At 39.9% G+C, this 14,059-nt stretch overlaps 1 protein-coding gene across 1 annotated transcript in view; it reads left to right on the plus strand.

Moving 5' to 3' along the window:
- The window catches only part of CWF19L2 (CWF19 like cell cycle control factor 2), a 177,674-nt gene extending 170,038 nt beyond the window's left edge, over window positions 1-7,636 (plus strand). Inside the window, exons 17-18 of the mRNA XM_065411158.1 lie at window positions 4,128-4,229; window positions 7,437-7,636. Coding sequence (XP_065267230.1) covers window positions 4,128-4,229; window positions 7,437-7,577 — 243 coding nt within the window. The 3' untranslated portion in view covers window positions 7,578-7,636. The remainder of the gene's footprint in view (window positions 1-4,127; window positions 4,230-7,436) is intronic.
- The last annotated feature ends 6,423 nt before the right edge of the window (window positions 7,637-14,059 follow it).

Consider the following 14,059-nt stretch of genomic DNA (forward strand, 5'->3'; position numbering starts at 1 on the left):
GAACTGATGAATTTATGTATGCACTCTACAAAATAAGTACAAGGACCCAAGATTTCCTTGTCCTATAATTTTTATATGTGTATATATATATATGTGTGTGTATATATATATATAAAATATATACATTAAAATTAACACTTATTATTATAGTGTGAATAACAAGCAAATATAAAAAAGGTTCCTACCTACTCAAAGGGTTTTACAATCTAAAGTCAGAGAGAAAACACAGACTGTTGTGTTTGGAGTGTGGCAGGACAAAGGCTTATAAAAGGATGAAGATATCAATTCTGGGGGTGAAGTTTTACTTGAAGAGCAGGAGGTAAAAGTCCGATCTTCTATAAATGTGAACAAAGTACTTTTCAATACAGAACCTTCAGCTCCAGTATAGTTTTCATGGAGGTAGTTCTGTGGTGAGCAGATGCTACTCAGTAGTTCTGTTACTGTTCCTGGTACAAACTTCATTCCACCCATCATCCTGTTTCCACAGGATTTCTTCATTGTTGCTTCTGTGTTCTGTGCAGCGAGGGAATACTGGGGACTTGGTGCATCTTCTTCCGTTATTTAGCATTGTTTCCATTTACTTTAGCCATGAAGATGAGGAAATGTTACTAGGAAGCATTGTTATTACCTGTTTCAAGACAATCAGAACCAATATATCAAAGCTTTGTTTCATTTTCTAGATACAAACCTAAATTTCAAGGATAAGTGCTTCTAACATAACATAATTTGTTTTCCCTTTCCCCCTCCTGGCATTTCTCCTCTTATATTATTCCTCTTTGATAAGTACAGCACTAAATTGGTTATGGGAGTGCAGTGCCAGAACAATTTGTAAAGCAAATTTAAATTTAAGTTAAAAATAATTCAGGAAGCGTTTGTCAGCATACCCTCACTGCAGGTTTAGTTGTGTACATTCCTAATCCATTTAAGTACTGAAATATAAATACATGCTGTTGATTTGCATAGCAGTAATGAGAGACAGCATAATGAGTTTACAGTTTTCAATTTAGGGCTCATCCTTGACATAGTGGACTATATTGAGCTCTGCTGTTGGTGGGTGCAGTTTCCACTGCAGTCAATGGGAGTTATGCCTGCTTACCCCATAGCTGAATTTGACCCAGTATGTGGAAGAGAATTAAGGAGACTCTATCTGCGCTTGTCTCTTGCTCCTTTTGGAAGGCTCTTGGTCAAGATTAGGACAAGATGTAGAAGTTCTCCCCCTCACTGCCTTCATAGACTTAAACAGGATCTACAGAAGGCTCCTAGACATAGACTAAAAGACCAACCTTACCCACATTAATTATTGGTACTTTTAGAATCAACTGTCAACTTGATTTTTTTTTTAAAGTTGACGTCAGTGCAGGACTGTGTTCAGTACTCAAATATTCACGTTTCTAATACACCTCTACCCCGATATAACGCTGTCCTCAGGAGCCAAAAAAAAGCTTACCGCATTATAGGTGAAACCGTGTTATATCGAACTTGCTTTGATCCACCGGAGTGCGCAGCCCCCCCCCCCCCCCCCCGGAGCACTGCTTTACCACATTAGATCCGAATTCGTGTTATATCGGGTCGCGTTATATCGGGGTAAAGGTGTAGCTCCCTTTAAATGATTTGTCTTAAACATTTTTTTTAAATGTCTTTAAAACAATCAGGGTTTTTCTGCTCTCTTGATCTTGTTTAGAAAGTTTTTTAGGCAGGCCTGAAAACAAGAACGCCAAACATCCTGAGGAGTCTCCCTCTTCCACACTCTCCTTTGTTTCTGTGTGCACACATCTTTCTGGGTGCTGCCTAATCAGTTTCACTTTCAGCTTTATTTGCTGCTGGTAAACACCCTCCTGCAGGGCTAGAGAAAGTGTGTGCCAGTGAGCTCCCCCCAGATCAGGGCATGAGAGTGAGGTCATTATGCTAGTGCATGAGACAAGATGTGCTGATGACCTAAGCAAAACAGTGCAATTCACACAGAGTGCTGTTAAATGAGAGAAGCTATGAAAAAGGGAGAAACATATTTTTTCCTTTAATCTCTTTCAGTATGTAGTAATCTTAGAGGTTATTTGTAACAACAGCAGGTCAGAATTTAATTTACAGGAGCAAATGTGATTTGTCAAGTCAACACTGGTTTTTAAAGCATTCCAGATTCTGTTGATAAGCAGACATAATAATCCCATGTGTCAGCTATTGAATAATTCATCTTTTTAATTTGCTACTGTATTTTAACAAATGTCTTAATCAAAAATTTTCTTTTAATTTTAGTTTCTTATAAAAGGATCTCTAGCAGTAATGGAAAATAACACAAATATTGAAATAGCCACATAGTTTAGGCTGCTAAAGAAAATTTAACAAAGATTGTAAGCAATGACAGTTGCTATATGCTGTAGTATAGACCTGTATACAGTAGGACACACTATATATTGAAGCCATGTTAAACACACAGTGTTATCACTCATAAATTACCTGATTCGCTAATTATCAAAATCATGTCCTTACACAAAACTATACAAAGCCTACCAGGAGAAAGGAAGAACTTTGTTTAACCTTTTGGAACTGTTTTCAAGTAAGACAATGCAACCCCCTTTTTTCCTCTTCCAAGCTCATTCTTTACTTAATAGTTTTAAACCTGACTTTAAATGCTCAATAATAAATTAACTTGCACCCTCCATGGGAATTCTTACCTTAAAAAAAACAAAAAAAACCTGTGTTCTATATCATTTTATTTGAAAGCCATTTGTAAAACACCACCCGTGATAGTTACGAGGCATTTGGCCTGGAACAGAGGAAGTACCTGTGAGTTTGAGACACAATAACTCCTACCATCTGTCTATGCAGGAACATGCTCAGCAATGAGTAGAGATAAAATAGTGTGTTGCCATGAAGCAGCAATACTCCCCTTGTAACACCATAGCAACTAATGAATCTTTCAAGGGCACCTCTCCCTCTTCTCCCAATGAAAATTCTCCTAACGGTGTCTCTTGGCCGGCTGGCCAATTCATTGCGGGCTCAGTGAACTATGAAAATCTCCCCTTCAACAGGTTAGTCCATAATTTCCATAACTTGTGTAGTGGGACTGTTCCAGCATTGTATGCCTGCCTTTGTTTTTTCTACAAGTTCTTTTTTCGGGGCATCAAAATGGCCACCAATAAAGGTGTCTGACTAAAATCTGGGGCATTTGTCTTTACTGCATCATACTTTTCATTCCTGGCAATAATTTAACTTGCAGTCCTGCTTCTTAAATTTCCCCATGCTTGACACAACTATAGTCCAGAAGATAAGGAAATCTCTAATGATGATGGTTCTCTCTTAATACATATATCTCTCTAAGCCAGTCTCCTCTCCATCCCTTCAATCTCACCACATTTGATGTTATAATCTTCTTCTCTGCACTTCCTGCCATCTGGATTCAGCTTTCCTGAATCACTCCATGTCATAATCTCTCCATCTATTTTCCAACGTCTCTTCTTCCAGTTTCTGTATCCTGTTCTTTTCCCCTTCATTTTTTTTAACTCTGCAGCTAGATTATTTAACTGTATAAAAACATATTTTTGTGATGCAGCTTGTATGAAAGATGCAGTACAATATGGATATGTCTACACAGTATTTTGGAGCGAGCCTCCTAGCCCGGCTCGTCAGAGTTGGACTAGTGGGGCTCATGCTAGCACTCTGAAAATAGTGATATAGACAGTGCTTTGAAACTGTGGCTTGTACCAGAGCTTGGGCTGTGAAGCTCACCCACCTCCCAAGGTGTCAGAGCCTGAGCTACAGCCCAATCTGCAACTTCAAAGCGCTGTCTATAGTAGCTATTTTTAGAGTGCTAGCAGGAGCCCACTCCCCCGAGTCAGGCAACCTGGGCTGGAGGCTCACCCCAGAATGCTGCGTAGATATACCCTATACGGCCCCAATCCTGCAAATACATGCGGGCATATTTAACTTCACTTACATTGTTAGTCCCATTGACCTGCCTAAGTCTTTGCAGGATCAGGGCCTAAATTTCTTTTGTGTTAATACTGACTGCCAACTTTAAAAACAACTTTCACTTTTAATAAATTGTGGGGCGTCTTAATTAAAAACAGCAGTTCTTTTGTAAATACAATCTATTAAAATATCTAAAATGCATGTTCTTTGTATGTATTTAGATTCCTAGAGGCTTGCCCTACTTCTCTGTGGACTTCGGCCTTCAAGGAGGCTTTGCTCATGTAATTGAAGATCAGCACAAGTTCCCTCATTATTTTGGAAAGGTATTGACATGTACAAGTCCAACGCACCAGTCATGTATTGAATTTTTTGTATCATAACTAAATCAGACATCACCAACACTGAGTTATTTTAACATACTTTATCACAGTTTGCTAGATGGTGGTAGATTTTCTATGCAATGCATTGGGATTTAAGTCACATACGTGAGAACCAAAGGCTAATTGAGGGGGATCTTGTCAGGCTTTTGGGCTGACTGACTGATATCCACCTTCGTCCTCAAAGGTTCTGAATCCACATTGCTCACTGAAAGAAGTGTGATTCAGTATCAGTTTAATAAATTTTATTAAAACTATTAAACAAAAATAAAAGCAAGAGTACATATCACCAAAGCTAACCTACTGTTCATAATGAAGGCTATGGTTATGTCATGGAGGTCCAAGCCTTGGCAGGGGGACTCCCTGGAGCTCCGAGCTGTGGCAGGGGGCCCCCCCAGAGCTCCAAGCCGTAGCTAGGGGCCACCCCGGAGCTCCCAGCCCCTGCGGGCAGTTGGGGGCCCTGCAGTTCCTAGGTGCCTGCCCGGAGCTCTGAGCCATAGCAGGGTCCCCTGCAGGTCCAAGCCGCCACAGGCAGCCCCCGGAGCGCCCAGCTGTTTTGCGCGGCAGGCGCCCCCAGAGCGCCCAGCCACCGTGGGCGGAAGGTGGCCCCTGGAGGTCCAAGTAATGGCGGGGGGCCCCCCGGAGTTCTGAGCTAGGGCAGGGGGCCCCAGCAACTCCCAGCCACCTGTCCTGGAGCTCCCAGCTGCTGTGAATGGCAGCAGTGGTGGGTGCTGGACCCCCCCACTCCTCATTTTGTCAGGGTTATTTTTAGTAAAAGTCATGGACAGGTCATGGTCTTCCGTGAATTTTTGTTTATTGCCCGTGACCTGTCTGTGAAATTACTATGGCAAAAATTACCATGACAAAATCTTAGCCTTATTCATAATACTAAATTAAACTAAGAATAAAACAGTGCAGCTATCAAATCAAGGTCAAATCAACAAGTTAGTCTCAATATTGAAGTGGATTCAAATAATCAGATTACTTCATTTATTAGATTAATACAACAAATAATCCTTATAAATTCTAAGAAGGTGGCTGTCCATTTGATTATAACTCAACTAAAGAATTTCACCCAAGTCAATTGAATCTATAATTGGGACCTGGTTGATATTTTGATACTGAAACTAAATAATCTAATGCTAAAACAACCACCTACAAACCAATTACAAAGCTTCCTGATTAGATTTCAATTCTAGCGTGGTGGCTACTGCTTTACTCCCCAAACTCCCAACAAAAATATTTTGTTAGTCTGTATAATAATATTTAGATAAGCAACAATTAGACAATTTAGCACCCAAATTTACATGTGACAGTCAAAGTTTTTTTAGAACTAAAATACTTAAGATAATGGGGGTTCACAAAGTCTTCATGAGAATCTAGAAGACTCAGAGAGCTGGAGTAGGAGATGAAACTGCAGACAAGGGCCAGATGGTGATCTTGCTGGCACAGCACTTCTCTCTAGCATGCCTTCAGGCCTGGAGATTGGCCAAAGGCTGGTGTAGCCCATCGGTTGATTATTGACTTCCTCTCCCTGAGGTGATCCGCCTCAGAATTTCTGGAATGTGAATCTTCCCTCAGGTGGCTCAGTGACCCAAAAGGCGAGCTTCACTCACTCTATCTTGCAGAGAGCAAATTAAGTGTGAGGCTACCCTGGAGACATGCAACTTGGTCCCATCAGATTTGAGTTAGGCCTTCCTCAGCTAGTCTCACTTTTGGGAAAAGTCCCACTTAAGCCATCAATTAAAAAATATTCAGTGTTTGCATACCACAGAGACTGTCAAAATATCAAAAATACAGAACACAAAACCATTTTTGAGGAGGCTGACATGGCTTTGTCCAGGTGAAAGGTCTTGAGATGACATTGTGTTACAGAAGAGTCTATCCAAAATCCTATCAAAATAACTAATTGAGAAGACCTAGCAACAACAAGCCACTCAGCATTCATCCATCAGCAAAATTAATCCATGACCAGATGTCGTCGTTCTTCTCACAAACAAGACAATTTAGTAATCTTTATATTTGGGAGCTAGGCCATAAGTCAAACAGCTTGTCTTTGAAAGTTTCATCTTGATAGAAAAAAATTTCTTTACGAACCTTTCTAGATGAAATCCATTTAAAAAATAAAAAGAATTCAAGTTTGTATAACACCTGTACTCCCATATATGCTATTTCTCTCACACATAACTGATAATATTACTAGGAGTTATGTGGTTAAATCCCTGCACGCATATGCTGAGAATTTATCGCATAAACTACGAATTGCAATAAGAGCTTATGTTTTTTTATTAAGCCACAGTAATAATTTCTTGGAAGAATCAGTAATGAAAAACCAGACAATAAGTGGACTTGGGGAATAATTTAATCTTTTTTCAAATATTGCTACGAACAGAGTGGGGGAGCCTGTGAATTTCTGGGCTTTTGTCTACTTAAATCACAAACTTACTAATACACCCACATAGCCCTACAGTGGTACGATCCTTGTAGAGTACATTTCAATGCTGTACCTTAGAAGTTGTTGGCTGAGTCACTCACCTGACGAGCTGAATTTTTTCCATTTTGCAGTCTAGTTTTGGAGAGTTTAAGGCTTTCAGAATTTAATTTCTTAAAATATTACATTTAGCTACATTCAGGTTTTCTATTCTTTCAGCCTTGACTATGTAGTGTTGTTGTAGCCGTGTCGGTCCCAGCAGGGCCGTCCTTAGGGAAAATGGTGCCCTGGGCGAACTTGTATTTTGGCGCACTGGCCCCCGCTGCCTCCCTGGGCTTCCCTCCCCCATTGCCTCTGTCTCTCCTTCCTCCATGGACTCCCCATCCAGACTCCCCCTCCCATTGCCCCTAGGCCTCACTGCTTCCCCAAACCCCGCTGCCACTCTGGGCTCCCCACCCATTGTCCCCTGGCTCTGCTGCCCATCCCCATTTCCCTGAGCTCCCTTCCATGGCCTCGCACCCCAGGCCCATGTCATTCCTTGCTTCTTGACGATGGCACCCACCCGTAAGGCTGGCCCTTGGTCCCAGGATATTAGAGAGACAAGGTGGGTGAGTGACATTTGAGGAAACATATACATTCTTTGTTTGATTGCAAAATAGCCTTAAGTGAAGTCATACAACCATTCAGCCTTTTTCTTTATTTTCTCTTTTATACTTGCAAAGGAAATAATTGGTGGCATGCTGGACTTGGAACCAAGGCTTTGGAAAAAAGGAATTAGAGAGAACTTTGATGATCAGAGGAAGAAAGTGTTGCAATTTGCACAGTGGTGGAAACCATATGATGTCACCAAAACTAAAGAATGAATCCTTTACCCAACTGGATGAATCCAAAAGAGATGTTGAGAGTGACAGTAATCAAGGACAGTATATACTCTAAATTATTTTTTAAAGGATATTTCATATTTTAAGTAAAACACAGGTGTTTTATATGTTGCTAGTAAACATTCTAAAAATTAGAAATACTGTTAAACTCCAGACTGTCCATACGCTCATCTTTTTTTCACACCACATATTTGACAGATGAATCAAACTAAACTGTAAGCCAATGGATCAGAAATGTACAGAATTGTTTTTGTAAACTAAGCCAATAAAAAGGTCGACATCTGCATGCTAGTTAAATTCAGCAAAATGCAATTCCGCTTTTGTATTTTTCTGACCTCTGAATTGGAGTTACTTATCTTCTATTTAGCACAAAGTCAATATTTAATTATTTGAATGACTATATTTTCTGATAGTGATTTAATCGTAAGGACATTTTGAATAATATACTGTTAAATTAGGAATATTTATTGGAATTTTTTGTTTCTATTTTTAGTCCCTCTGCTCTTTCAGATGAAGATCATTACATATATTGGACACCAGTGCACTCTGCGGGTGAAATTCACCCCTGGCCAGAGGGCCTGTAATAAGGCTTTAAGTCCTACTTAAGCTTTCAAAGCAGGATTTATGTGATTGACAGGCCCTGTGCTGGCCTATGCTCAGAATGGAACAGTATTTGTGAACTGTGTTGAAATATGGTTCAAGCAGGCTTCCCACTGAACCGTTTTCTTATACAGTTCAGCTTGCTATTGTGACCCAGTCAGGCTATGAAATGGATCACTGAGATTCAAAGGACTATAGAAAGTATTGGTATTTCATTAAACTTTTGATGGGTTAAACAGCCACAATAATTAGTGTATTCCTTTAACATTCATTTTCTTTTTGTACAACATGAGTCATACAGAATAAAGTAAGCATGACCCAGTTACACAAATGTGGTATGTCAATTATTTTGTACAGTAATCTTGCAAATCTGTCTCATTGTATTGCTGCTGAGAAGATCATTTTATAAATAAACTGCCATCTTTGTTTTAATAACTAATATATCATTTTATGATGTTTCTTTGACAATATTACAATTTATCTCTTGGACATCAAGGGCCTCAACCTTGGCTAATGGAAATTGGTGTAGCCCCACTGAAGTCAGTGGATCTAAGCCGATTTACACCAGCTCGGAATCTGGCCCCAAGTGTTGTGAATAGAACTGGGGGGGAAAAATTGGTGAATACTAAATAGGCCAAAAATGCATTTTGGGGGCTGTGAAAGTATTTGCAAATTTGGGTTGACTTTGGCAAATTGTTTTGGCCGAAAAACCCCAGAAAATAAATTTTTTGGCAATGTCTAAATGGTTTGTCTAGAAAATGTCAAAATAAACCATTTGGAAATGTTTCAAATTGACTTGTTCAAAATGAAATGTTAATTCAAAGCAACATTTTTTCATCTTGTCCAGAAAAAAACAAAACAATCGTTTTACAGATATTTTGGTTCGGCCACTGAACCAAAAAATCAGTGTATTCGCCCAGCTGTAACTATGACACCCTCAATACCTTGTCAGCCATTTTACACACACTTCTGCTGGGTGCACTCAAGGTTTTCAGCTGTAGCTTTTAAAAGCATAAGCCAGTCTTTGTTCTAGCACATCACCCCTTCTCAAGTTAACTTTTGCCACTTTTATCTGACTCAAGCAAGAGGACGTGGTTAGTTTTTTTCTTTGAATTTTTCGGACAATATTCTCTAAAAGTGCATTGACGCGGCTCTCATTTTTGATTATATAAATCTAATGGGTTTTTGATCTAAAGTAAACTACATTGGAGAGAACATAGCGAAGATAAACGATGAAATAATAGCCTCATTACACAGGTCCTAGAAAGGACTGGTAAAGCCAAGAAAACAAGTTTGGCTACTATGCAGCCCATATTATCTATCTAAAGCGCAACTGAAATCTGCCTTCTCCCTGAAAGCATGTGTTGTATCTGACCACACATGTCCCTTAAGGAATAACCATGAAAGTGGCAAAGTCTCATGTCTTTGGTCCCAGGGAAAAGTCATTTTCATATCCTGGAGTGGGAGCAGATGGGGAGCTCCAGAATACATAATGATATTGAATGCATTTTCCTAAATAAATGTCACTTCTCCCAAAAATTCTCCCTTCCCCCCTGCCTTCCTGGCTGTGTATTTCCTAAAGTTCTCATGTGTAGATAGATTAGTCTTTCTTCTACCTAAGGGTGTCTCAGTATTTATTCAATGAGCCCTTATCCCTCCCTACTGCTTGGCTTGTGTACTGAAGTTCAGTTCAACAACAAAATACTTTAGTTCCAGATCAGAGTAACTGCCATTTCCAACTCCTGTGCAGTAGGTTTTCTTACAACTTTCATTTTGAATGTTTCTATCAGTTCTGGCAGTATTGCTCAATACAGGCTTACATTTCACAATGAGCAGTACCTTTCTCCACAAGTAGTTCCATTGAAATCAGTGGAGCAAATTACTACACAACCTGGAAAAGGATAGCAGAATCTGATGCTATATGTATAGGGACATACATACATGCTATATGTTTTCTCTTAAACCAGTAGAAACTTTCAGAACTGAAGAAAAGTTGAAAATTATTGTTTTAAGAACAGCAGAAAAAATCTGTTGGGGCAGATGTTGGCTACACTGATGTTGAAGCCAGCATGAATTTAATCTGCTTTGTTACTATCTTTTATTAAAATCTGTGGGAGTTCTACCAGAATGTTTAACCTTTTCCATAAAATTCCATACCAGATTTCAAAGCTAGTCATTAACTCTTTGGTTGCCTCAAAGAAGTCTTTACAATACAGTAGAACTTCAGGTTACGAGCACCTTGGGAATGGAGGTTGTTCGTAACTCTGAAATGTTCATAACTCTGAACAAAACATTATGGTTGTTCTTTCAAAAGTTTACAACTGAACATTGGCTTAATACAGCTTTGAAATGTTATTAAGCAGAAGAAAAATGATGCTTTCCCTTTACTTTTTTAGTAGCTTTCATTTAACACAGTACTGTACTGTATTTGCTCTTTTTTTTTTGTTTTGTTTTTTTGGTCTGTGCTGCTGCCTGATTACGTACTTCCAGTTCCACATGAGGTGAGTGGTTGACTGGTCAGTTCGTGACTCTGGTGTTCGTAACTCTGAGGGTCTACTGTATCTGCTTGGTTAGTTGCCTGTGTTGTGAGGCGAGGGGATCAGAATTAGTAGTAATAAACATTTGTACTCTATGAGAAGTATCAACAAAGTTGATCTTCATGGTTACATGTTCATCTAATGCTAGACACAACCACACCAGCTGTCTTCTTTTCTTTATCTTTAGGCTGAGGGGAATTTCTGTATTAATGAGTTGGAATTTAAGGACGTGTACAGCCCTGAATTTGGCTTTAAGTTGTCCTTTCCTACAGTCCCAGAAAAACAATTGATGATTTAATTTAATTTTAGCTCCTGTAATGCAAGTACCCCAGAGAACACTAAAAAACAAAGTGGGTGTTCACAAAAAATTATACAAATCCAAACCTAAAGCTCTGCAATAGCACAAGCAAATAGATTACCCTTTAATATAGACTTAAAGACAATCCCCATGGACTTGAAGCCCTTGGACAGAAAATATTACATCTAAATTAAACAAGGGAAAAGATCATACGACAGAGGTAGTTTCAAAGTATAGATGTTGAAAACACTGCTTATGGAAACACTGAAGATAAATTTCACCTATTGGGGGATCTATTGTAAATGTCACACAAATATTCATGCAGTGTTGTCGCCATGTTGGTCCCAGGAGATTAGGCAAGGTGGATGAGATAATATATTTTATTAGACCAACTTCTGTTGGTGAGAGACAAGCTTCTGAGCTTACATAGTACAAATATTCAGTCATTTATCATCTGAATAATCAATTACTGCTATGTACACTAGGCAAGATTCTGATACTACTGAGAGTGCAAATTCAGAGTCATTCCATTTGTCTTCAGTGGACTTACTCCAGTTTTACACTATTGTAACTGAAATTGGAATCTGGCCCTTTGTATAGGGGGTGTTTGTATGGGGGTTGTAACTGTTGTGTATCTCTCACTTGTGCATGTGCTAATTCTGATAACATTTGGTATATGAAATGTGACAAATAAATGTTCACAAAATGCTTGAATTAAGCTGAACATTAATGCTTCTTTCCTTGACCTGTAAAGAATACTCCCTACCACACTTGATATCAGTAGCACTATTTGTCGGAGGCTTAGATGATTGTGAGTTGAATTTCTGCATTAGGACTTGGACTTTTATGGCAGTGCTGTTGCTGCAGTGGAGATCTAGCTGCTCAATACCATACACTGGAAATGCCAAACTGAGGTCCCTCTTGTCCATATGTGGTACCTTGACAAGTCAAAGATCTCTTTATATAAATAATAAAGAATAACCCTTATTACTCCTGGAGGAATTCTGCACCAAAAAATTAAAAATTCTGTGCACAATATTTTAAAATTCTGCATATTTTATTTGTTACAATAACACAATATAATCACACTGGTTTCAATTATTATGGTAATTTATTTAAACTACAATACAATGGATGGAGAATGGGAGTGGGGAGCATTGGAGGAAATCCTCAAACCCTCTCTGTCTAATAATAATGTAGTTAGTATTGACCCTTTACTTCTAGTTATTAGTCAACAAATATGTGCAGCCATATGCTCAGTGTTACATCATAGGCAACTGAAGAGCAAGGGATGTCTGGGGACTCAAACTCACAATTTATATTGGCTACTGACCATCTCCAGAAAGATCAGTAGCTCACAATTCATGGAGCACAGTCTGTTAGGAAATTTTTTCAGTTCAAAAATTTAGACCCGTTCTAATCACTAAAGCACCATAAGCATTTATAAGGCCATACTGTCCTTTACAATAAGGTTCCTTTACACCAATCTAGCAATGTAAAGGAGCCTTAAAATTTTTACACCCGTTTTATACTCCTGGGGGAATTCACTAAGAACAATGGGAAGAATTGACTAAGCAGGCAGGCTGCTACATTCTGCTCTGTCTGAGGGGATGGAGCCTGCCCCACACCTACGTCCTCAGAAACACCCCAAAGCACTGCCCCTCCATGCCAAACGTGCCGCAATAGTGAGCGAGAGGGACGTTTCTTTCTCACATGCATGACTGCCCAGACCCCCCACTCTGGCAGTGATTTATGTCTCTACTGGGTGCTCTGGTCACCCAAACTGACCTGCCTGCACTGCTGGGGAGGGGCACATGACCGTTCTTGCGGCTTCCCTTTACTTCCCTGTCAGAAGTCATTTTTCTGCGGGGAAGCAAAGAAATCTGTGGAGGCCATGCATTCTGTGCGCACACAGTGATGCAGAATTCCCCTGGGAATTCCCCTAGGAATTTATTTCCTGACCAGTAGTGCTAGCTCAAGCCTGGTCTATGGTGGGATTTTAGCCCCTAGTGTAGCTACACTGTAGCATGAAACCAAGTTTAGCTGGTTATACTGATACACCACGTCTATGTTGGGATGAAATCCTGTCCCTATCGAAGTCAATAGGAGTTTTGCCATTGACTGCAATAGGGCCAGGATTTCAACCTACATCGGTGTTAAAACTTCAGTGTAGACAAGGTCTCTCTCTGTGTGTATAATAGCTTATTCTATAGAGCTGGCAGAAGGATGGCAATTTTAAGGGTTTCAGACATTGTTTTTGTTCTGTACCGAAATGAAAACCTTTTGATGTTTTCACAAAATGGAATTGTGTCAAGATGGCTGTTTTTCAGATAGAAATCCTGAGCTTTTCAATTTGGGCTCTGTCTGTGTCTAGTCAGGAATGACCAGACAGCCCTGAACCTTAAAACTGACAAAAATTTCATTGAAACGGATGCAGCTCTGCAAAACGTTACCGCTCTGACGAAACAGATTTTTGACAAACATTCCAACCAGCTCTATTTGTTTATGTACCTTTATTGCTTTGTTTATACTGTACCTTGTAGTGGTGGAGAGGCTTGCGTGTCTCAATGACCCCAAGAGCGATGCTGCTTGGAGTCATGTACTCCCTTAGGGTCACCCATAGCAGAACGGTCAAGGGCGAGGTTCCAGACAAAGTGTGATCCAAGAAGTCCCTAACGGCAGAGCAGACGGAGGATAACTGCACAATGGAGGTGAAACTGTTGTGTAATGTTACAACAGCTGTGAAGGTGGATGAAGGCTGCAGCAGATAGAGGATCTCCAATCATCATGGTGTCCATGCCATTGGTTTCAAGTCCTCTATCTGTCAAGGATAGTGTGGTGACTGTTGTGCACAGTCTCCCCATTTTAAAAGAAGTCCAGCACAGGCATCTTCCAGTTTTGGGGAAAATAACACTTGCACAAGTCAAAAGTCCGGTGGCGATCGGCGAGTGGTGATGGGAACAGGACAGTGAAATCCGGAAGATCCTAGTCACAGACCGACACACAGGCGGTGTGTGTGTGATACAGTC

The sequence above is a fragment of the Emys orbicularis genome, chromosome 1 (genome assembly GCF_028017835.1).
Source record: "Emys orbicularis isolate rEmyOrb1 chromosome 1, rEmyOrb1.hap1, whole genome shotgun sequence".
Lineage (NCBI taxonomy): Eukaryota > Metazoa > Chordata > Testudines > Emydidae > Emys > Emys orbicularis.